Here is a 25,999-nt window from a genome sequence, read left to right on the forward strand (position 1 = left end):
GCCTCATCAAATCCTCCTAGGTGGGGATATACACTTTTTCAGGGCAGGAGCCCTCTGTGTCCCCCTTTGCCTGGTAAAGCATTAAAGCTATTCTCTTCTTTTTTTTTTAATTAATTAATTAATTTGTGGTTGCATTGGGTCTTCGTTGCTGCTTTCCCTAGTTGTGGTGAGCGGGGGCTACTCTTCATTGTCGTGCGTGGGCTTCTCATTGCAGTGGCTCTCTTGTTGTGGAGCATGGGCTCTAGGCGTGCAGGCTTCAGTAGTTGTTGCACATGGGCTCAGTAGTTATGGCTCGCGGGCTGTAGAGAGCAGGCTCAGTAGTTGTGGTGCACGGGCTTAGTTGCTCCACGGCATGTGGAATCTTCCCGGACCAGGGCTTGAACCCTTGTCGCCTGCATTGGCAGGCGGATTCTTAACCACTGCGCCACCAGGGAAGCCCCAAGCTATTCTTTTCTACTTCACCCAAAACTCTGTCTCCAAGATTCAATTCAACACTAGTGCACAGAGGCCGAGCTTTTGGCATCAGTAGCAGCATATTCAATCCATGGGTCGTGGTAGGGTTAAGTACCACAGGGATCTTTGTAAGACCACGAAGTACTATAATCTGTTCAACTGAAAATAACGAATGATGCCATTGTGTAAGATAGTGCATTGCTTTATACTGGACTTGAATATGTATAAGGAGTAGCAGGCCCAAAGATTTAAGAGGAAATCATGGAAGAAATTAAAATTTTTTAAGTGTTAAATTCTATCCATTGAGGTAATATATTTTCCTGAAAATTGGGGGAAACTAGATATCAGTAGCAGAACATCTTGACATAGCCGTAGAGAAGTAGTGATCATAAAACAAGATTACAAGTGAGAGGACAGAACTCCTTGATGCCTCCCTTGTTCATGTGAGTGTGGCTGAAGTTTGGTGGTCAAAGCAGGGAATGAGGAACTGGCCAAGCCAGAGGAGTCCAGAGCGTTGGGCTGCTGCCCTCCAAGTCCCTGGGGTGGGGGAGGGGCATCCGGACCCAGAAGTCAGCCTCCTTCCGTAGAAGGGATTCCTTGCTATGCCATCATCTAGGTATTCTATTTCTTACTCTGCCTTTGGGCCCAAAAGCAACAGGCTAATGTGCCTTCTGTATTTCCAAGACAGGGTAGCATAATGCAGCATTTCCCAAACTTTGATGAGAAAAAGCTTTGTGGGCAGCACACCTATTAATATCTCCAGAACAATGTTCCTCGTGACACACTGATCTAATGTAATGTGTATACATAAGTGAATAAACTCTGGCCAATGTTCAAGATAAGGGAAATAATCCTTGTATTATGCTTTCATCTTGCTTTCAATTTTAAACGTTGGTTTTTCTTTAAACAAGGCCTTCTGACTCACTGAAGCTCTTTGTGCAAGGAGGTATGTTTGCATTTCAAAGTCTCATGTTTCCTAAGAAAGCCAAGTTCTGAAAACACGTTTTGCTGTGATAGACTTTTCTGAGATTATAAAGCTAAACAAAAAGTACAATGAATTTAAAAGTTCTTTCTTACCATGGATTTAGCAACAAGAGACCCCAAAATACTTATTTATACAATCTTCTTTGCCTATGAATCCACTGGGCAACTACATAACCAACAGGTTAAAGAAACACATATAGTTGTACATATGTGGGTGGGTTCATGGGTAGTAACTGTAGGGTATGTGTTCTTCAGGAATATTAACTCTTCTCCTCCAGCTGGGTGACTTTGACAAACCACTTCCTATGTATATTTCAATCTTGCCATCTGAAAAATGAAGGTGTTGGATTATAGTGTTTTTAATACTTCCCCAAAGATGAGAATCCCTAGAAGTAGTGGTTAAATATTGAGATTATTAAACCCTCTATTTGAACTTCTGATTAAATGGCCCTAGGTTGTTTGTTTATTTTTTGTTTGTTTGCTTATATGCTTGTTTGTTCATTTGTTTTTAAACAAAGCCTCTATCTAGGTCTTTATCTTCAAGGAATTTGAAAACTTGATTAGATGACTCAGGGACTTTCCATCTCTGCCATTCTATAATTCTGTGACTCAGTGAGGTGGGAGATCCACTAGCCCCCTCAACAGAAGCTTACTGTAGTTAAGATGAGACCTTGGGGGACTTCCCTGGTGGCCCAGTGGTTAAGAATTTGCCTCCCAATGCAGGGGACGGCTTCGATCCCTGGTCGGTGAACTAGCTCCCACTTGCATGCCGCAGCTAAGAGTTAGCATGCCACAACCAAGACCCGGGACAACCAAAAATAAATAAATTAATTGATTAAATAAAATTAAAAAGAAAAAAGATGAGACCTTGGGAAATTTCTCTTTCTTAGGTTCTCCCCCATGAAGAGTGACATCCAGATAAGTTTGTGTGAAATAGATACCTACCTCTCATAAGTCAAGGAGATGATAAGCCCTATGAAAACAACAAACCCCAGTTATGTGGTGGTTATTAAAACTGTGAACACTCTCCCCCTTAACTCTCCTGATGTGTTCTCTTAAATAAATGTCTCACTCAGGGTCCTAGTGTCTGTCCTCCTCACCAAACCTCACGCTGATAACTTTCAACATCCAGAAATGGTTTGAGAACCGCCTAACTCCATGACCTGTTGTCAAACCTCAAACTCCTAGAAACACCAAGTCTGATCACTTACTTTTTCTTCTCTGGAAGCCAGTTGGTCCCCCTGAGACTGACCCAACCATTTCTGGGAACTGGTTGGAAAAATGAAGTCTGGTTTTCCAACCAATCCTTTGAGATAATCAGAAGACAGAAGGCTAAAAGGTCCTGTGACTTTAGCTTCTCTAAAAGAAAACCTATAGGACAGCACCCAAACACAATCATCTCAATGTTAATTTTTAAAACTGAAGTTGCACCTTCCCCTGTCCAAATCAATGATTCATGCAGGGAGGAAAGCAGCATCGTGTTTTGCTGCTGAAAGACTGTAATCTCTTTCTCTGAACATCTTTAAGAACAGTGCTGGGCGGTGGCCCGAGCGCAGCCGGAGGAGGCGGAGGACGCCCGCCCTGCACCGCAGCTCGCATCTGCGGTCGCGCGATCCACCTCCCGCGCCGCTTCTCCCGCGTGCGTCCCTCCGGCCGCGGAGCCGGCGCGAGGCCACAGCAGACCGATGGCGGCGGCCCTCTCGGGCCTGGCGGTACGGCTGTCGCGCTCCGCCGCGACCGGCGGCTCGTACGGCGCCTTCTGCAAGGGGCTCACACGCACGCTGATCATCTTCTTCGACCTGGCCTGGAGGTCTGCGCATGAACTTCCCCTACTTCTAAGTCGTGGCTTCGGTGATTCTCAAAGTGCGCCTGCAGGTACATATTTAGAGCAACTAACTTGTGGCACTCTGGGAGGGCGGTGCCCAGCAGGATTGGCTGAGCTCCACCCCCGACCTCGCCCGCCCTAGAGCAAAGCGACCAGCTCGCCTCGCGCACACAGACTTGCCTGCCGGTCTTGCCATTGCCCCATCTTTTCATACAAATGGGCGGCTAGAAATCATTTGCTGAAAGCCTGCAGTATAACCAAAAAAGCCTAAGATATAATTAAATGTTGAATCTCAAGGAAATAGCTAATTCAAAGAACAGAACTTAAAAATCTGAAAATCCTCAGAAATATTTGAGAAGTTCTTGCATCCATAAAACAAAAGACAGCACCGAATGTAGGGAAATGACAGTAAGCACAGGATGCCCTAAGGGGGAAAAAAGGAAAAGTTACTAACAACTTAAAAAAAGATAAACTGTACAAGAATGGTCCAAATAGGAGACAAATCTTGCAAATTAGAAAAAGAAGAGAAGAGACTTCCAACTGAATGGAATCGATTCTAGGCAACAGATGGATGGAGTTAGACGGAGGAAATTTACAACATGATCTGAAGGCAGACATTTCTTCATCCCCAAAGAAAAAACAACGGCAAACAGAATCTACTGGGAAAAACAAACATTTCAAACTGTACAAGGAGAGCATGCTTCACATATGAAGCAACCTCAGATGTGGCCTGTTTTTCAACCGTTGCCTGGAGTGTGAGAAAGGGAATCTGAACACTGGCATGTGGATCAAAACTCTGCAGTCACAGAAAATCCAATCATAGCGTTCAACTTTACCATTCAGTGAACAGTGTTTAAATAATCATTGCAATGGAAATATTTGTTACGCATTTTCATTTTTAGAGTAAATCTCTAGGCAAAGCAGGGGAGACAGTTATAGAACAGAGTGGGAATGTTAACCAACTTTGACAAGTACAGGCAACAAGTTGGCAGGCAAAGAGGAAGAAATGGAATGGTGGTGTTATTCTCCTAAACTAGGAAGTCCAGATACTGTCTCTAGTTGAAAGAATAAGAGAGATTTAGGGGTTAGATTTTTTAAGTGAATAAGGTAACCAACAAAAGAGTTAAAAATAGTGATACAACCAAATGGAGGAGGGAGGAAAACCAAGGGGATAGCAGGAAGTCAGCAGAAAATGCCTCATGTCATCAAGTTAAGAAATAGTAAGAAAAACATATTATTAGGAAAAATGGAGTTAACCTCTAAACAGACATGTAAAAGTTTTTGCCTCTGGGTTGGGAAAGCAAAAGTTGAGAAGGGTGGATGGGGATTTACTGCTTTTCATTATATGTCCTTTTGTACTGGTTGATTTTCCTAAATCTCTTACATGCATGTATTACTTTGATTAAAAGTTAAAACTTATTAAAAATGAATTTACTGCAATTAAAAAAAAAGAGTGTTGATCAGAGTGAGAGAAAATAATTGACACCAGGGAAAGGAAATATAGATATGAGACTGATGAGGTTAAGTAAAAATCCTGAAATCCTGAATTTGAAATGCAAGTACCGGTATGAACTCATGATATATATATATATTTCTTTTTAATAAATTTATTTATTTTTGGCTGAGTTGGATCTTTGTTGCTGTTCGGGGGCTTTCTCTAGTTGCAGCGAGCAGGGGCTACTCTTCGTTGCAGTGTGCGGGCTTCTCGTTGCGGTGGCTTCTCTTGTTGTGGAGCATGGGCTCTAGGCGCGCGGGCTTCAGTAGTTGTGGCTCACGGGCTTAGTTGCTCTGCGGCATGTGGGATCTTCGTGGACCAGGGCTCTAACCCGTGTCCCCTGCATTGGCAGGCAGATCCGTAACCACTGTGCCACCAGGGAAGCCCAACTCATGATATATTTTATCTTAAAAAAAGGAAGTATTTTCTAGCTCTTTCCATGGAAAAGGCCTAGAAACAATGAACCAACCAAGTAGAATAAAGGCATGTAGTACACAGACTGTGATCCTTAAATCCTATTTTCCACCAAAAAGAGCCAGGGCTCCTTGGAGAAATGGATGATTCCAAATCTAGGGTAGAAAATTACACGGCAAGCTTGGATTGTGTTGCCATGCTAGAAAGCAAGGAAACTATTAAAGACCACTAAGATTATGTCAGAAGGACTTGGGAGCTAACTTAGAGGATCCCACTAGTCAAAAGATGGGACAATTTGAACACTAATAAGAATAATCACTGTAATGTATGGAAACCATCAAACATATTAAAAATCCATGAATTTATTATGATGTGCTTAAGTCTTCATTAGTCAAAAAAAAAAGTGCACTGGTCATATTTGGTGGACCTTAGGTAATCAACTCATTATTTTGAAAACTTGTAAATAAAGGAAAAGAATCAAGCACTTAGCCTGTTTGCTGTATAATCTGTGATTCAGCCAAGTAGTGGATTAGGAGAAGTTTCTCTTTATAGAGTATTTCAGCTAAATACATTGTAAAGGAATGATATAATTTGACTATTGTCAACTTACACGTCTTAATGGATCTATATAATGATCATCAATAGTTGCTAATATCACAAAGAAACAACCAGACTATGCATCTCCTGATGGAAATATACACCATCCAGGAAGTATTCTTGCCAACAAACTCAAATTGGAATCTGATTAAGTCTCTAGATCTAACCACAAATTTACAGGACATACAGGGGTCAGAGAAAGATGAAAGCAGGAAAATACAGACTATATGGAAAACTTTATAAGACACTGACCCAGTTTCCTCAATGAATAAATTGCAAAGAAAAGAAGAAAAAAGGAAAGAGGGTGACTTTTAGGTTAAAATGGACAAACATATCAACTGTTCAATGCATGGATTTCATTTGGATCCTGATTCTAACTAAAAATAATAAACAATTATGAGACAGTCAGGAAATTTGAACACAGGCTAAATATATAATGATATTAAGGACTTACTTTTTTTAAGTGTAGAAGTCATTCTGATTGTTTTAAAAATAGTTCTTAGATTTTAAATACTCACACCTATTTATGGAAAAGTGATATATACCTGACATTTGCTTCAAAATAATCTGGCTTGTGGGGAGTAGAGAGTATAGAGGGAAACTAGATGGCTTATGAATTGATAGTTATTAAGCTGGATGATGGTTACATGGGGTATCATTATGCCAGTCTCTCTACTGTTGTATACAGTAAAATTTTTCCAAAATAAAAAAAAGGATTGATCATCCCCTCTCTTGGAAGGATTCACCTTGCACATTCTTTTTTTTTTGCTGTGTTGGGTCTTTGTTGCTGCACACGGGCTTTCTCTAGTTGCAGCGAGCGGGGGCTACTCTTTGTTGTGGTGCGCAGGTGGGCTTCTCGTTGCTGTGGCTTCTCTTGTTGCAGAGCACAGGCTCTAGGCGCATGGGCTTCAGTAGTTGTGGCACGCGGGCTCAGTAGTTGTGACTCATGGGCTCTAGAGCGCAGGCTCAGTAGTTGTGGCACACAGGCTTAGTTGCTCCAGGGCATGTGCGATCTTCCTGGACCAGGGATAGAACCCGTGTCCTTTACACTGGCAGGTGGATTCTTATCCACTGCACCACAAGGGAAGTCCCTACCTTGCATATTCTTGAAGGTGGCCAAGGAAGTCACCCTTTGTTCTCATTCCTGTGAGATGAGCTATACATGGAGATGGCAGAAGCAGGATGACCCTGCTTTATTCTTTCACCATATTGAGGTGTTTCAAAATAAGTGATCTGAATAAACATTCAAAAGCAACTTTTTCCAACATCAACTTAGTGCAGTTATTTGAGGTGGGGGTGGAAGGCCACAGAGGACCATGATGTCAGACTCCAGAACACAACTTTCTTCCCCCTAACATGATTTAAAACTCAAACCATCTTCACATGCCTTTCTGAGGCCAGAACGACAATCCTGGGCTCTTGGCCAGAACCAACCCCCCACCTTTTCAGCACCAGTGTCTTTCCTCTCACTTCTTTAAAGAATGGAGAAGAGAGGAAAAACCTGGAAAACATTATGCACCTTTGACAAAAGTAAACTAGAAACATACTGTGTCAATTTCTCACAGACACTGTAGTCAGAACCTCACTTTATTTTCAGATGTGTGGGAGGGTCTTCTGTTAGATGCTCAGTCCAGCACAGCAGGGAGAAAACAGGATACACTGTAACTAGGTTGTAAATAGATTTAAACCCCCTGGGTCACCCTGCCTTTAATTTCCTAATGCCCTGCCCCACAACGGAATGACAGGGCCAATATCCTCAATCTCAGAGGTTTGCAAAATTTCCTTCTTCACACAACTCTGGAATTCCTTATGTGCACAGACTAAATAGAAACAAAACCAAATTCATGACAAAGGACTTTTTTAAAACTTGAAATAAAACAAGCATTTTTCTGAACAGGAAGAGTAACAGACACAAAGAAAGCCACTCAAATTGTTTTCTTCACATGCTGAGCTTCATAGCTGTCCCTCACACTTATTCCTGATCCACGGTGCCCTTTTCATTAAGTTGCTTGTGGATTTGAATCCACTTTGATTCCCATCCTTTCCATAAAACCTTCAGTCTCTCTTGAGAACCAAGGTCTAGGCTGAAGAAGTTGCAGTTAGAAACAAAAGTGAGTTAATACCAGGCAGAAAGTATTAAGTAAAGCCTGCTAAACTTTCTTCATGCCTTCTTTCTCGTAACGCTTGCATGACCCTCTGAGGGAGCTGCTCTTATTTCCTCCATTTCACAGTTGAAGAAACCAAAGTTTCAAGGGGCTACAACTAGTAAGAGACTCAGCTATGACTGGAACAAATTTCTGTTTTACTCCGAAGCTGAAGCCTGTAATCACCGTGATAAACCTTTTACCAGGAAGCTTTGGAAGGGACTTAGCTATTTATGTTAAAAGTAGGGCTTCCCCGGTGGCGCAGTGGTTGAGAGTCCGCCTGCCGATGCAGGGGACGTGGGTTCGTGCCCCGGTCCGGGAGTATCCCACATGCCGCGGAGCGGCTAGGCCCGTGAGCCATGGCCGCTGAGCCTGCGCGTCCGGAGCCTGTGCTCTGCAACGGGAGAGGCCACAACAGTGAGAGGCCCGCATACTGAAAAAAAAAAAAAAAAAAAAAAAAAAGGACCTGAATAAACATTTTTCCAAAGAAGACATACGAATGGCCAACAGGTACAAGAAAAGGTGTTCAACAGCACTAATCATCAGGGAACAGCAAATCAAAGCCACAATGAGCTACCACCTCACAGCTGTAGGAATGGCTGTTATCAAAAAGATAAGAGATAAGTGCTGTTGAGGATGTGGAGAAAAGGGAATCCTTGTAGATGGTTGGTGGGAATGTAAATTGGTGCAGCCATTATGTGCCAAAACAGTACAGAGGATCCTTGAAAAATTAAAATAGAAGTGCTATATGATCCAGCAATCCCACTTCTGAGTATATATCCAAAGGAAATGAAATCACCATTTCAAAAAGATATCTGCATCCCCATGTTCACTGCAGCATTATTACAATAGCCAAGACATGGAAACAACCTAAGTGTTCATCAGTGGATGAATGGATAAAGAAAATGTAATACACACACACACACACACACACACACACACACACACACACACAGGAATATTATTCAACCGTAGAAAGAAGAAATTCCTGCCATTTGCTACAACATGGATGAAACTTGAAGGCATTATGCTTAGTGAAGTAAATCAGACAGAACAAGACAACTAGCATATGCTCTCACTTATATGTGGAATCTTAAAAAAAATCTTTCAAAAATCATAGGAACAGAGAGTAAATTTGTGATTGTTGAGCTTGTGGGGGAAGAAATGAGGTGAAAGTGGTCAAAGGTACAAGTGTTCAGTTATAAGACGAATAAGTTCTGGGGATGTAACGTACAGCATGGTGACTATAGTTAACAATATTTGAAAGTTGCTAAGAGAGCAGATTTTAACACACTCACACAAAGGTAACTGTGAGGTGACGGATGTGTAACTAACCTTACTGTGGTAATCATTTTGCAATATATGTGTATATCAAATCATCACGTCGAGAATAGGTCATTGCTTATCTTTGCTAATAAAATCATGCAAATATTCCAAAAAAATTCATCACATTGTACACCATAACCTTACACAATGTTGGATGTCAATTATATCTCAATAAAGCTGGAAAAAGATAAACTCATTCAAGTTAAAAAAAAAAAAAGATATCCAAAATGGAACTTGTGCTTTTGACCCTTAATCTGCTCTTCCCCCGTCCTGTAAAAGTCACCACCATCCACCCAGTTGCTCAAATCAAAAGCAAGTCCTCCCAACTGTGACCTTCAACATTTATCCTTACTGTGACCTACTCTCCCTACTTCCACTGGCTGCTGGTCTGTGTGTGTCTGTGTGTGTGTGTGCGCGTCAGTGGGTTCCATGTGTTATATTTGCTATTCATGCAGAGAAATTGTTTTGTCTTTCAGTATGTGAGTTCCAGTTTTCCTTTTAAAGCTGTTTCTTCAAGGGTGGGCCCTAATTACCAAACTGCTTTTATTGCTCTCAGTCTCAAAACAAAACAGACAATCTTAGTCCTGCCTTGACCACAAGCGTCTTGAAGGAGTTTGTCTCTTCTCTTACCCCCTACTTCCTTCCACGTCACTGACTATTCCACCCACGCAGTACCCTACTCACACTATTCTTGTTAAGGCCACCAATAAGCTCCTAATTACCAGATCCAGAGGATTATCTGTAGGTAAAGTATGATTATCCTAATCATATTGGACCTCTCTGCTCATTGGAAATCGCTGGACTTTCCTGCTGCTGTGGGTCCTGAGGCCCCTGCACCTTGCATTGCTCCCACCTCTCTGGCTGAAAGGGGTCAGACTTCTTTGGTGACTCTCCTTCAGACTTCACCCTTAATCCTCCTCTCTTCTCAGTCTATACCAGTGGTTCTCAAACTTCTCTTTTTCAAGAACACCTTCAAAAATATGTTGAAAGCTATGAGACACTCTTTCCTGAAAAAAAAAAAATTGCCTATGTTCATGGATATGCAATATTTTAAGTAATTTCAGGGTTCCCTCACACCCTGAAGGCAAGTTCGACCCCCTGCTCTACTTTCTCAGCCTGGGGGATGCCAACAATTCCCTGAGCTTCAAGGGTCACCGTATGTTGATGGTTTTCAAATGTGTACCTTGAACAGCAATTATTCTCCAAAACCCTAATCTCATATCCTCAATATCCAACTAAAATATCTCTGTTTATCCCAAAGCACCTATGCTCAATGTATCCCAACCTAGCCTGAATATTTGGCAGTCCCTGTCTGATTTCTCCTCCAAGTGGATGACATCGCCATGCATCCCAATCACCAAAAAGAAACCTGCTCTTCCTCTCCCTCCTCTGGCAACTTCCCAGGCTCAAGCCCTTCTCATCTCTTACTTGGATTACTGGAGGAGTCTTCTATTTGGTCTGCCTCTTTCCCACATTGCCCTCTTCCAAGCCACCCTCTACACTGCAGCTACATTTATCTTTATGGACTGCTGCACTGCTCATGGCAGTACCTCCCCAAGTGTGTTTCCAAGAATACAGTCTGTGTGATGTAATTGGTGTTATAGGAACAAGAAAAGTTATCATGGTCAATTAAGTTGGAGAAAAGAGTAAAAATTAGTTAGGTTTACTTACCTCTCAGAATCTTCAACATGCTAAAACACATTTTGGAGCTCCACCTGGGGGGTGTGAAATAAAGCTTTTGTCAAGCGTTCTGGCAACAAAAGCCTAAGGTTCTTTGGATTATACTTTGGATAGGACTGGCCTACAAGTTGACATTTCATTTCCTTGTCTATCTTTTCTTCCAATTTCCAGCTGCTCTTCTTGATAATGTCGACAATAGGAGGACAGCAGTGTTGTACTCTGGATTCAGGAAGACCAAGGTTTAAATTTCAGCCCAAGACTTTTGGTCAAATTATTTAATCTCTCAGAACATGGGCTGGCTGGTCTCCATGTGCCCTTCACGAGGCTTACCTCTATAGGCTGCGTCATCCAGGCGTCCCTGTCCTCTGGTTTCCAGTTGGTTTTGGCCAGTGGAAACCAGTGGTGGGAGCCCAGTGAGTGGAGCAGTGGGAGAAGAGAGAACAGGGTATTCAATTCCCCCACCCCGACCTCCCTGCCCTGTTGTAATGCAGTGTTTTGGCCCTCTGACCCTTTCCTGGCTCCAGCTGTCTCCTGTCTGGGTCAGTCTCTCCCCCTCCTTCCCTTTAGACCCTGGGGTGATAGAAGCTTCCAGCTGTTGCTAATCCCCCGTGGTTTCATCATCGCTTGTTAGTTCCTTTAACTCTGTTCACACCTCTGTAAATAGTCTATTCCTTAAATAGTCTACTCCTTAAACTCTCTTCAATTAACCCCCCTGAGTATACCATCTGTTTCCTGCTGGATCCCTGACAGTATAGAACTTTAGTCTCCTTACAAAATGGGGATTGTGACACCCGCCTCACGGGGCTATTGAGAGCATTCGGTGAAAGTACATGAGTGTGTAAAGTCCCAGCACAGAGCCTGGCATGCAGCAGTGCTTGCTAAAGCAGAGAGGACTTCCCTGGTCCTGCTTCCTCTGCCTGCCCCCCAGATAGCCACATACATGGGAATCTTCCTGCTCCCTTGCCAGTGACCCAGGCTGAGATGGGTAAAGGGAAATAGTGCCAAGCCCCAGTCTGAAAATGCAGAGCTGCCACAGGGACCCAGGTTCCACTCAGCAGCCACAGAGCAGGGCTGACCTGCAGGTCCCATTACCCGGCTCTGGAACAGAGAGGGTCCTAATAACTGAAACAGTGAGGGTCAGGGTGCCTATGTGCTCAGCAGTCCTCTGGGAAGAAAGCTGCTTCTGTACTGGTCCCAGATGGCCTGTGTCCCCACACTGGCCAATTGTTTCCCAAGGAGGAAATCCTTCCAGTTCCAAATCTATTCCCTGTCCCCCATTAAAGTGATTAAAGTGGCCTTGAATGGGGGATGCTCTTTGGAAGGGGAGGTCACTTGAACTAGGTTTCCAGTACATTTCCCAAGATGCATAAATTGGGAAAATTTTAAAGGAGTGATAGTAGAAATAATATCTTAGAGAGTCTGCAGGTAAGTGAACTGTTTCACTTCAAATTTAGTCACACTGAGCCCTCATAAAGGAAATTCATGTATTGGGTATGTTGAGCAAGAGAAGCCCAGCTTGTGGCACGTAATCAGAATGCAACTTAATTTTGTTTGTTACCATCTCTTTAAATGGTTTCAGTAGGAGAATTCTTCCCATGCCTCTTGAAAACTCAGGGAGTTGTTCTGATCACTCTTAAAACCCCATAGAACACAGAAACAAATTCAGAAATAAAATCATCCAGTACGTTATGCAACATTCAAGCTTTACTCAAAGGCAAGCCTCCTCCCCACTCCAGGAGTTCTCAGAGAGAAATTCTCTACCAGGACTACAGTACATCCCGTGGCAGAGGTGCCAGCTGCAGGAACTTTGAACCCTCCCAAAACCCTGGGGCCTGAAAGATTTCAAATGCAAAACTTCTCCTAGCATCACGGGGCCCCCATATTGGTCTACCGCAAGGCAATATGACTGGAGGAATGGCTCCGGTGCCAAAATGAGGACACAGAAACAAAAGCCAAGCAAGGAGAGGAGGTGGGACTCTGCATGGAGGGTGAGCAAGGAAGGTTTCATGGCCCTCTTCCCCTGTGGCTCTTTGCCTTCCCAAAGCAGGGCCAAGTGCCCCCAAGACACTGAGACTTTCCCAGGGCTAAGGAGGATCCGGCTTGGATAGCACAGGATGCCCTAATTTCAAGCAGTCCACCAGTAGGAGAAAGGGGGTTTTAAGTCTCAACAACCCATAGTGAATGCAAGTTTGGGGGGTGGGGTAAAAAAGGAGAGGGTGTCACAGGGCAGCTGTCAAATTAAATGTCTCTATCCTCCAGGCCACTCTCCAGGACTCTCTACGGTATGCTGACAGGCTGAGGCATAGCTCCAGAAGCTTATTTGGACAACTGCAGATCTGCAGAGATGTTGAAGCTGCAAGTCTAAGCATATCTCCCTGGGTCAGGTAGGACACAGGTGGGTCAGGTAGGACACAGGTAGGTCATGAATGGCATCCAAACACCTGGCCTACAGCTATTTGGGAAGTAGAGTGTGAAGGAAGCCCTAGGCCAAGGTTGGCCTGAATATATTTTCTAGACTTAGGGTTGAGAGGGCTGTGGTCACAGCCGCTCCATTTGATGCCACCCTTTTCAACACACCCCCACCAGACCCACTACCTAGGGTCCCTACTGTAGCAGGCAGAATAATGATGCCTCAAAGATGTTCACGTCTTAATCCACCAGACCACATACTATATTACCTCACAAGGCAAAAGGGACTTGCGGATGTGACTAAATTAAGGATCTTAAGTTAGGGAGGTTTTCCTGCATAATCCAGGTAGATGGGCCCAAAATTATCACATGGGTCTTTATAGGAGGGAGGCAGGTATGTCAGAGTCAGAGAAGGAGATGTAACAACAGAAGCAGTGGTCAGAGTGATGCATTTACTGGCTTTGAAGAGGAAAGGGGGCCACAAGCCAAGGAATGTGGGCAGTCTCTGGAAGCTAGAAAGGCAAGGATTCTCCCCTACAGCCTCCAGAAAGAATGCAGCCTTGACAACACCTTGACTTTCACCAGTGAAACTGATCTCAGACTTTTGACCTCCAGAACTATAACATAATTTGTGTTGTTTTAAGCCACTATTTTTTTTAGTAAATTGTTACAGCAGCAACATGGGAAACTATAAATGTGGCAAGAGAATATTGAGATGATTCTTTCAGGATCCTAAAGCCTCAGTCAAAAATAATCTTAATGAGACCACAACTCCCCACCTCACCCCTGTCCAATGATACCACTTTTACTGCAGGAGATTCCCCTTCCAAATCTGGAAGTTTCAGGGCTGTTCACATCCAGACTTTAGTCTCTATCAGGAACACCATACTGTGTCTCAGCAGTGGGCATAGCTGTCCCTCTTCATGGACTGATTCCCAGTTCTGGAGTGGATGTATTTTTGATATGAGGAAGGGTCCCCTTTTGGAGAGAAAGCCCCTGATGGAGGATTCTCCCTCGCCAGTGATGGCATTCATTCAAAGATAATGGTGACTCATTGGGTGGTAGTGGGAATAAATGGCCAGTCTTCATAATTTCTGTATGAGAAACATCGGCTAAATAGTATTCAAGTATCCCTGGAGGAAGAGATTAGGAATTAGAAATACTAGGGTTAAAAAGACATCCCAGCCTAGGGCTTCCCTGGTGGCACAGTGGTTGAGAGTTCGCCTGCCAATACAGGGAACACGGGTTCGTACCCCGGTCCGGGAGGATCCCACATGCCGCGGAGCGGCCGGGCCCGTGAGCCATGGCCGTTGAGCCTGCGCGTCTAGAGCCTGTGCTCTGCAACGGGAAAGGCCACAACAGTGAGAGGCCCGCGTACCGCAAAAACAAACAAACAAACAAAAAAAGACACCCCAGCCTAACATCAGTACTCAATGTTAACATTACTAGAACTATGTATTATAATTAACTTTATTATACAATTTTTGGTTTTCTCTCAAGTTAATAATTGCCTTGGTTTTATGTGTTTCGTTTTCTAGGTAACCATCACTTTTTAATTTTCAAACTCTGGTACTGAAGTATAAATCTCTCAAGATGTTCAAACACATGAGGCAATTGCCCTGCTTTATTTTTTTCTTGGTTACATGCCTCCTGAATCCCTCCAGCCTCCCACTCCCCTCTGAACTGGTTCCCCTCGAGGCTGACCACAAGGGCTCTTCTGCTGGATTAGCTCTATTTTGGGGTTACGAGTACTAAATTGGCTGAGAGGTACCCTAAAGGAAACAGCCTTGGAGTATGTGCTGGTTCAGATTTTTTTCCTGAAGAGACTTTATAGCCCCAATTCATACAGGGAACATTCTCAGTCATATTGGACTTAACACCAACCCCCAATCAACCTCCCACATTTTTAAGCTGTTAGTGTGTCCCACATTTTTAAACTGTAAATCTGACAAACAAAGATGGCTAGCAGGATCTCAAGGTGGAGATAAGTGAACACAGACCTGAGAAGAAGAAGCTGTTAATAGTGCCAGGATAGTAGCCCTGGCCCCTAGTATACAAGGAGGCTTGAGGTCACACTAGTCCCTGGCCGGTCACCTGGAGGGGCAAGTGTTCTAGAGACTTTGACTGAAGAAGGGAGCCACAGTACCAACTGCATTCTGGATGCCAGATAAAGAAATGGGAGCTATGGATGAAAAATGTTGAATAATCTTTTCCCTAGTTTCCTAATTTCTTAGCCAATTGTCCTAGAGCATGTGTTCTCAAATGAAGGTGACAAAATCTTAGATGTTACAATGGTTCGTGGCAGCAACATGATCAATCAATTATCAGTACATAAACAGATATACAGTATATCTGTGATATTAAAATTTTATGGGGGGCTTCCCTGGTGGTGCAGTGGTTGAGAGTCCGCCTGCCGATGCAGGGGACACGGGTTCGTGTCCCGGTCCGGGAAGATCCCACATGCCGCGGAGCGGCTAGGCCCGTGAGCCATGGCCGCTGAGCCTGCGGAGAAGGGTGACTTGGAAAATTCACTAAAAAAGTTCCTTAGGAGGGAAATAGCAAAAATAATTTTTTTTTAAGGTTGAGAAATGCTCTTCTAGAGAAAGTTGGTTTTGACTACTGGTCTCTTCAGAGTGTATTTTTTAATATATTTTATTCGATTATTAAAATTTGAGTGAAATGGAAAAGTGGATTGTTTCCTGTTGTGTTCATGGCTGGAAAAATAATTCCTACAAAGCCTGCATCATATCAGGACCCATTAATAGTATGGCACAGGAAGCAAAGGTAGAAACAAGGAACCCAGGGTTACCTATTAGTAATTGTCCAGGTTTATAAAAATTAGAGAGTGGGGGGACACCTTGTATATGAAATTTTCACCCAGGCATAAGATAGGGATGGTTTGTACTTGCTTCCAGGACCAACTTGGTGGTGAGACTACTTGTGTTCATAGCAGTTGCCTGGAATAACATCTCAGTGCTAATGAATGGACTTCCATTATAAGTTTGCATTCTTAATGCCTTAACGACTCTAATAATCAACTATTCCACCACCTGTGAAAATACTATAGTGAAAATTGACTGAGAATAATTCGAATAGCCTCAGATATCAGAGGCAAACTTGGGAGCCCTGTGGTAAAACATTGGGTACCTTGAATCTATCAATTGTTCGAAGAAAGAGGTCAGACTGCTCAAACCACAGATCCAGCATCTGGGCTGGGAGTGACTGGGATAGAAAGTGGGATTTAAGTGGGCCCAGCTGGATAACTATTGTTCTACTTGATGAATGCTTTTAAAGAATAGCTCCAGGACTTCCCTAGTGGTCCAGTGGTTAAGACTCCACGCTTCCAAGGCCGGAGCCGTGGGCTCGATCCCTGGTCGAGACACTAGGATCCCGCATGACACGCGGCTGGGGAAAAAAAAAAAGAAAGAAAAGGATAGAGCCTGCAAAAAGAAGTTCCCAATTTTCATTCTCACATTATTTCAGATTCCAAATGCAGAGGATCTGAATGTGTACAGCCCTCTTAAGTTTTTGTTCTGTTCGTGAGAGGAATTGATGATAATGATGAATCTTTCCTCCCATCTTCTGTTCCTCCGCCCCTAGCTCAGTGTTGGTTCTATCACCTGAGCTGCAGCAGGAGCCTCAGATGAGGCTGGGCTTCCCGGAAGTGCTTGCAGCTGAAGTCACCACGTCGCTGAGCAGGTTTTTCTGGAGGGAGAATGACATGTGAGTACACCAATGACGGTCTCCATACACGCAGGCCTGTGGGCAGTCAGAAACACAGACCCTGCCGTGTAACTTCTAAAATAATTAACTGGTAATACTTGTTGTCAGTGAAACCAAACTGCCCTGGTGGGATGAACACTGACATGTGTGGGAAGGTCAGGTAGGCCCAGTACTTGCTGGCTCCTTGGGGACGGCTCCACCTCTTCTGGCCCCAGAGGAACCTGATCTCCCAGCAGATAGGACTGTGAATCCACCGCTGGACTTAGCAACGTGGAAGAGGTTTCAGTGGTGACCTGGGACAAATCCTGAATGGAGTGGGTGGGAGGGAGAATGAGGGGAGAAGGTATTGGAGACGGTGAGAACTGACTACTTTTTCAAGTATTTTGATGCAAAAATGAGTAAAGAAATGCGACAGTAGTTGGGGCAGAGGGAGAGTTGGGATCAAGAGAAGATGGAAAATGGAAGAGATAATTGTTCAGTTGTATGCTCATGGAGAGTGGCAGGGGCCAGGCTGATGATGTCAGCTGTAATGGATGATCAATCAATTCAATGGAAGGCTTCAATGGAGTTGAAAGATTGCTGAGTTGGGACATGACAGGCAGAAAGTTGGAAAGTTATAGTTGAGATGATGAAGAGCCCAGACACTATCTTAAACCCACAGAAAGGTATCCTGCAGAGGGATGCAGGATACTGCCAGAGTGAGGGAGCCTTATTAAATTCTGCTGAGAAGGCTTCTAGTTCCATGGAGGACCATGAGGGTAAGGGCCTGCTGTGTGGATGGCTGGGTAGCAACCCTGGAACACCTAGGTCCCCAAGGACCTGGGAAACGGCCACAGTGTCAGCCCTGGGCTGCCTATCTCAGGACTTCCATGTAGGAGAGAAAAATCTCTCACTTAGGTTACCATTATTTTGGTTCTCAGTTCTTTGCAGCTGAACCTAATTCTAACTAATATAAATAAGTAATTTTAAAAAGCCTGTGTAGCAAAATTACAAAATTATATGTTAGATAAAACAGAATTGGGGGCTAAAAGTAATGAGCAGTGAGAAAGAAGGGCAATACCTGATAATAAAAGGGGCATTTTGCCTCCCCCAAAATCGTGAACTTAAAGGCATTTATTAACATAGTATGTTATATAAATATGTATATGTATTTAAATAGACTTCATTTTTTAGAGCAGTTTTATGTTTACAGAAAATTGAATTTACCCCCCTACCTCCACACATGCATAGCCTCCCCTATTATCAACATCCCTCACCAAAGTGGTACATTAGTTCCAATCAATGAACCTATGCTGACACATCATTATCACCCAGAGTCCATAGTTCACATTAGGATTCACTCCTGGTGTTGTACATTCTACGGGTTTGGACAAATGTATAATGACATGTATTTACCATTACAGTATCATGCAGAACAGTTTCAGTGCCTAAAAATCCTCTGCTCCACCTGTTCATCCCTCCCTCCCCACTAACTCCAGTCAACTATTTATTATTTTACTATCTCCGTAGTTTTGCCTTTTCTATAATGTCATATAGTTGGACTCATCCAGTAGATAGCCTTTTCAGATCTGGCTTCTTTTACTTAGTACTAAGCGTTTAAATATGCTTGATGTCTTTTCATGGCTTGATAGCTCATTTCTTTTTAACGAGGAACATTTTTCCATTGTCTGGATGTACCACAACTTATTTATTCATTCACCTACTATAAAACATCTTGGTTGGTTCCAGGTTTTGGTAATTATGTATAAAGCTGTTATAATATCCATGTGCAGGTTTTTGTGTGAACATAAGTTTTAACTCCTTTGGGTAAGTACCAAGGAGTGTGACTGCTGGATTCTTATGGTAGGAATATGATTATAAAAAACCACCAAACTGTCTTCCAAATTGGCTGTACCATTTTGCATTCCTACCAGCAATGAATGAGAGTTCCAGTTACTTCACATCCTCACCAGCATTTTGGTGTTGTCAGTGTTCTGGATTTGGGCCATTCTAATAGGCGTGTAGTGGTACCCCTTTGTTGTTTTAATTTGCACCTCCCTGATGACATATGATGTGGCCCATCTTTTCATATACTTACTTGCCACCCTTATATCTTCTTCAGTGAGGTGTCTGTTAAAGTCTTTGGCCCATTTTTAAACCAAGTTGTTTGTGTTCTTATTGCTGAGTTTTAAAAGTTCTTTATATATTTTGGATAACAGTCCTTTTTCAGACTGCATTTTGAAAAGCCTGTGGCTTGTCTTTTCATTCTTTTGGCAGTGTCTTTCACAGAGAAGAACTTTTTAATTTTAATGAAGTCCAGCTTATCTTTCTTTCATGGATTGCGCCTTTAATGTTGCATCGAAAAAGTCATCACCAAACCCAAGATCACCTATATTTTCTCCTATGTTATCTTTTAAGAGTTTCACAGTTTTGGGACTTCCCTGGCAGTCCAGTGGTTAAGACTCTGAGCTTCCACTGCAAGGGGCAAGGGTTCGATCCCTCGTTGGGGAACTAAGATCCCATGTGCCGTACGGCATGGCCAAAAACAGCCAAAAAAAACGGTTTCACAGTTTTGCATTTTATATTTAGGTCTGTGATCCATCTTGAGTTAATTCTTATAAAGAGTATAAGGTCTGAGCCTAGATTCTTTTGTTTTATGTGGATGTCCAATTGTTCTAGCACCATTTGCTGAAAACACTGTCTCTGCTCCATTGTTTTGTCTTTGCTCCTTTGTCAAAGATCAGTTGACTATATTTATGGGGGTCTGTATCTGGGCTCTTTATTCTGTTCCATTGATCTATTTGTCTTCTTTTTTTTTCCTTTTTTTTTGCCAATACACACTGACATGATTACCGTAGCCTTATAGCATATCTCGAAGTCGGGTGGTATCCATCCTCCAAATTTGTTCTTCTCTTTCAATATTGTGCATGTTATATTTTAATATACTCCTATCAGACATGATAGCTCAAATGGACTAAAAAATTAGTACTAAATAAACAGAGTATAAATATACAAAGAGTGACCATGTATTATGTCCTAAAGTTTATTCCTACTGGCAGACAACAGAATCTACTCAAGCTAATTTAAGCAGAAAAGAACTAATAAGATATTAGGTACCTCCTTGATCCTCCAAGAGGGCCAGAGAGCCAGGCTTGTAGACCATGTAGCCGGCACTGAAGTGGTCAGGGCCCCACTGGTCAGGGCACAACCAGGAAAAATGCCTAACCACATCATGGACCGCCCCAGCTGAAACTTAACAGCCATCACCTCTGCCACCTGCACTCTGCACTTTGGACAGTAGGGGGAAGATGCCAGTCAGTGCTCCCTGCATGAGGTTCAAGTCTGGTTCAGCATGTCTTCTTGGGGGAAGCTAGTTAGATAAATTCTCTCCACACTCGGGAAGTCACCAGCCCAGACAGTTTACAGATAAGCTCTCCCAAAACTTTATAGGATAAATAAGCTCTTACATGTTTTTTCAGAGAATAGAAAAATAGGGAAAATACCCAATTTATTTTATGAGACTAGTACAACTTTGATATCCAAATAATTAAGAAAATAAAATTATAAGCCAATCTCTCTTATGAATTAAAAAAATTAAATTAAAAAATTTTTGTCAAGTTTAACACTATATTAAGAAACAAAAAAAACCTAATAACATTTATCATGACCAAGTAGGGCCTTTGGGGAACACCAGGCTGAGAGAAGTAGCCTAGTGTATAATTAAGACAGCAGGTTCTGGAGCCAGTGTGTCTGCTACTTCCTAGCTGTGTGACCTTGGGCAATTTGCCTAACCTCTCTGTGCCTTGGTTTTCTTACCTGCGAAATGAATGTGATAATAGTTACTACCTCATAGGATTTTTATGCAGACTATATGAGTGATATAAGTCAAGAACTTAGAAAAGAGCCTCAATTAGTTTTCATTATCTCATCAAATGCAGTGGATACAGTGCCAGATAAAGAAAGATGAGACACAAGACTGGCATCAGCAGCAGATACTGGCCAAAGATGACAACCAATCAGAAATCTCTTATCCCTGATGCCCAGATGCCAACCTAGGAGGACAAAGGGTGCCACTCTGGGATGGGTAGAACCCAGAATTAACTGTGTTTTGAACATAAAGTGACAAAGAAATTATTGAACTGGACTGAATTTCCCTGAATGGGAGCAATCAGATTTTTGCATTAGGCAGAATAGGGGCTCAGAGTCCGAATTCAAAAACACGGTTACATTTTAGCGCTCCTGAGTCAAGGCTGTGAACAGGGCCAGCTGCATAATTTGCAGGGCCCAGTGCAAGATAAAAACGCAAGGCTCCTTGTTCAAAAAGCAGGAATAATATGCTGTTAAAAGTCCTAAAAACGTAATGCTTTTTCCTTTCTTCCAAGGTCTCTCTCTCAACTTGCTATGGTACTTTTAATTTGCTATTTCATGTCATTCAAGTAAAGAAAAATTAAAAATTTAAATTATTAGCATGAATTTTACCATACATCTTTATATTGCACAATGGCAGTTTTAAATGCAAATTTAAGAACATTTAACTCATATGTGAAATCACTGAAATCACCCTATTCATGTTTCAAAGCTCACACATGAATGTGTATTTTGTTCTTACCAGGACAGCGGAAATGCTGCACAAAACAAACTTAACTGGCTTTATTTCACTGCATGATACACACATATTCTACCAACACTCTTCACCTTACTAAGTAAGGAAGGACTTAAAGCAAAGGAACTATGGATTGCCCTAACTTTCCTTTTCCTTCTATAACAAGCAGCATTCATAACATTCCTTATATTCACTTCAAGTCTTGCTGAAGATCCATGCATCATGGGCCCATCAGAAGCCATGGGAAGGAGTGTTATAAGAAGGTTCAGTGTGGAAAGAAAACATGGAGGGTAACACTTCCCTTAGGGAAAACTGCTTTGAGGGAGTAATGGAGGTGGGAGCCACACTGAAGAGAGTAGAGCTGTGAGGGGGAGGTGAGGAAATAGGGACAGCAAATATTAACAAATCGTAATTGGCTCTGAAGAATAGGAAAGGGCAGCACCTAGAGAGTTGTGTAGGGTTTTGAGGAACGATTTGGTTTTTTGTTTTTTGTTTTTTTATAAATTTATTTATTTTATTTTTGGCTGCATTGAGTCTTCATTGCTGCACACGGGCTTTCTCTAGTTGTGGCGAGCGGGGGCTACTCTTCGTTGTGGTGCGCGGGCTTCTCATTGCGGTGGCTTCTCCTATTGTGGAGCATGGGCACTAGGGCGCGCAGGCTTCAGTAGTTGTGACACGCGGGCTCAGTAATTGTGGCTCGCGGGCCTAGCTGCTCCGTGGCATGTGGGATCTTCCCAGACCAGGGATCGAACCTGTGTTCCCTGCAATGGCAGGCGGATTCTCAACCACTGTGCCACCAGGGAAGCCCTGTTTTTTTAAATATTATTTTTAAAATTAAAACAGTTAATTAAATATTTTTAACTTTGTTTTAATACTCCCATCTGAATCTTAAGTCATTTAACACAGTTTTCCAGAGCATATCATCTTCATTTCCAGTTAAGTTGTTTGAGATACAGCATTTTTAAATCTGTGGATGATGCTGTTACTGTAAATTTTTTTAAATGTTTGTTACTTTGTTTTTGAGACATAGTTCATTTACAATATTTTTAAAATTTTTAATTATTTTTTATTTTATTTTCTGGCTGTACCGTGTGGCTTGTGGGATCTTAGATCCCCTATGCAGTGGAAGCATAGAGTCCTATCCACTGGACAACAGGGAATTTCCTACAATATTATACTAATTTCAAGTGTACAGCATGGTGATTCAGAATTTTTATGGATGATACTCTGATTAAAGTTATTATAAAATATTGGCTATATTCCCTGTGATATGCAATTACCCTTTTAGCTTATTTATTTTATACATAGTAGTTTGTACCTCTTAATCCCCTACCCCTATTTTATCCCTCCCCTATCCCTTTCCCCGCTGGTAATCACTAGTTTCTTCTCTATATCTGTGAGTCTGTTTCTGTTCTGTTATATTCATTCATTTGTTTTATTTTTTAGATTCCACATATAAGTGATGACATACAGTATTTGTCTTTCTCCATCTGACTTATATCACTAAGTATAATACCCACCAGGTCTATTTGTGTTGTTCCAAATGGCAAAATTTAATTCTTCTCTATAGCTGAGTAGTACTGCAATTTTTTAAAACTGAAGTTTAGTTACAGTGTTGTGTTAGTTTCAGGTATACAGTAAAGTGATTCAGTTATATACATATATATATTTTTTCATATTCTTTTCCATTATAGGTTATTACAAGATATTGAATATAGTTCCCTGTGTATGCAGTAGGTCCTTGTTTTTTATCGCTTTTATATATAGTAGTGTGTATATGTTAACCCCAAACTCCTAATTTATCCCTCCCTGTCCTTCCTCCTTTGGTGACCATAAATTTATTTTCTATCTGTGAGTCTATTTCTATTTTGTAAATAAGTGCATTTGTATCATTTTTTTAGATTCCACATATAAGTGATATCATATGATACTTGTCTTTGTCTGACTTACTTCACTTAGTATGATAATCCCTAGGTCTATCCATGTTGCTGCAAATGGCATTATTTCATTCTTTTTTATGGCTGAGTAATATTCCATTGTATATATATACCACATCTTGTCTATCCATTCATCTGTTGATGGACGTTTAGGTTGCTACCACGTCTTAGCTTTTGTAAATAGTGTTGCTATTAACATTGGGGTGCATGTATCTTTTCGAATTAGAGTTTTCGTCTTTTCCAGATATATGCCCAGGAGTGGGATTGCTGGATCATATGGTAACTCTATTTTTAGTTTTGTAAGGAACCTCCATACTGTACTCCATAGTGGATGTACCAATTTACACTTCCACCAACAGTGTAGGAGGGTTCTCTTTTCTCCACACGCTCTCCAGCATTTATTATTTGTCAACTTTTTGATTATGGCCATTCTGACCAGGGTGAGGTGACACCTCATTGTAATTTTGATTTGCATTTCTCTACTAATTAGCAATGTGGAGCATCTTTTCATGTGCTGGTGGGCCACCTGTATGTCTTCTTTGGAGGAATGTCTGTTTCAGTCTTCTGCCCATTTTTTGATTGGGTTTTTTGTTTTTTGATATTGAGCTGTTTGAGCTGTGGTATATTTTGGAAATTAAGCTCTTGTCAGTCACATCATTTGCAAATATTTTCTCCCATTCAGTAGGTGGTCTTTTCATTTTGTTGATGGTTTCCTTTGCTGTGCAAAAGCTTTTAAGTTTAATTAGGTCCCATTTGTTTATTTGTCCTTGTGTTTTCTTTGCATTAGAAAACATATCCCAAAAATATTGCTATGATTTATGTCAAAGAGTGTTCTGCCCACATTTTCTTCTATGATTTTTATGGTTTCAGGTCTTACATTTATGTCTTTAATCCATTTTGAGTTTACCTTTGTATATGGTGTGAGAAAATATTCTAATTTCATTCTTTTACATGTAGCTGTCCTGTTTTCCCAGCACCATTTATGGAAGAGACAGTCTTTTCCCCATGTGTATTCTTGCTTCCTTTGTCATAGATTAATTGACCACAAATGTGTGGGTTTATTTCTGGGTTCTCTATTCTGTTCCATTGATCTATGTGTCTGTTTTTGTGCCAGTACCATACTGTTTTGATTACTGTAGCCTTGTAGCATAATCTGAAGTCATAGAGCATGATTCCTCCAGCTCTGTTCTTCTTTCTCAAGATTGTTTTTGTTATTCAGGGTCTTTTGTGTTTCCATTCAAATTTTAAAATTATTTGCTCTAATTCTGTGAAAAATGCCCGTGGTATTTTAATAGGGATTGTACTGAATCTGTAGATTGCCTTGGGCAGTATGGTCATTTTAACAATATTAATTCTTCCAGTCCATGAACACAGTTTATCCTTCTATCTGTTTATGTCATCTTCAATCTTTTTCATCAGTGTTTTATCGTTTTCCGAGTATAGATCTTTTACTTCCTTAGTTAGAATTATCCCTAGGTATTTTATTCTTTTTGATGTGATGGTAAATGGGATTGTTTCCTTAATTTCTCTTTTGGATAGTTTGTTGTTAGTGTATAGAAATACAACAGATTTTGTATATTGATTTGGCATACTGCAACTTTATTGAATTCAAAGATGAGCTCTAGTAGTTTTTTGGTGACCTCTTTAGTATTTTCTATGTATAGTATCATGTCATCTGCAAGCAGTGATGGTTTTCTTTCTTTCCAATTTGGATTGCTTTTATTTATTTTTCTTCTCTGATTGATGTGCCTAGGACTTCCAAAACTATGTTGAATAAAAGTGGCAAAAGTGGACATCCTTGTCTTGTTCCTGACCTTAGAGGAAATGCTTTTGGCTTTTCACCATTGAGTATGATGTTAGCTGTGGGTTTGTCATATATGGCCTTTATTACGTTGAAGCATGTTCCCTCTGTGCCCATTTCCTGGAGAGTTTTTATTAGAAATGAATGTTGAATTTTGTCAAAAGCTTTTTCTGCATCTACTGAGATTATCATATAGCTTTTATTCTTCAATTTGTTAATGTGGTATTTGGTCGATTTGTGATATTGAACAATCCTTGTATCCCTGAGATAAATCCCACTTGATCATGGTGTATGATCCTTTTAATGTATTGTTGGAGTCAGTTTGCTAATATTTTGTTAAGGATTTTTGCATCTATGTTCCTCAGTGATATTGGCTTATAATTTTCTTTTTTGTGTGTGTGATATTTTTGGTTTTGGTATCAGGGTGACGGTGGACTCATAGAATGAGTTCAGAAGTGTTCCTTCCTCTGCAATATTTTGGAATAGTTTAAGAAGACTAGGTGTTAATTCTTCTCTAAATGTTTGGTAGAATTCACCTGTAAGGTCATCAGGTCCTGGACTTTTGTTTATTGCGAGTTTTTAAAATCACTGATTCAATTTCATTACTGGTAATTGGTCTGTTCATATTT

The 25,999-nt window shown here is 41.5% G+C and overlaps 1 protein-coding gene across 1 annotated transcript; it reads left to right on the top strand.

Annotated features, from left to right (window-relative positions):
- Window positions 1-3,122: 3,122 nt before the first annotated feature.
- On the top strand, window positions 3,123-3,324 carry LOC307188914 (small integral membrane protein 10-like protein 2A; the record flags this gene model as incomplete). The annotated part of the gene is given in 3 exon segments (XM_079926571.1): window positions 3,123-3,248; window positions 3,250-3,273; window positions 3,277-3,324. Coding segments are annotated over 3 exon segments (198 nt in total).
- Window positions 3,325-25,999: the final 22,675 nt, after the last annotated feature.

This window comes from Stenella coeruleoalba (assembly GCF_951394435.1).
Source record: "Stenella coeruleoalba genome assembly, chromosome: 1".
Classification (NCBI taxonomy): domain Eukaryota; kingdom Metazoa; phylum Chordata; class Mammalia; order Artiodactyla; family Delphinidae; genus Stenella; species Stenella coeruleoalba.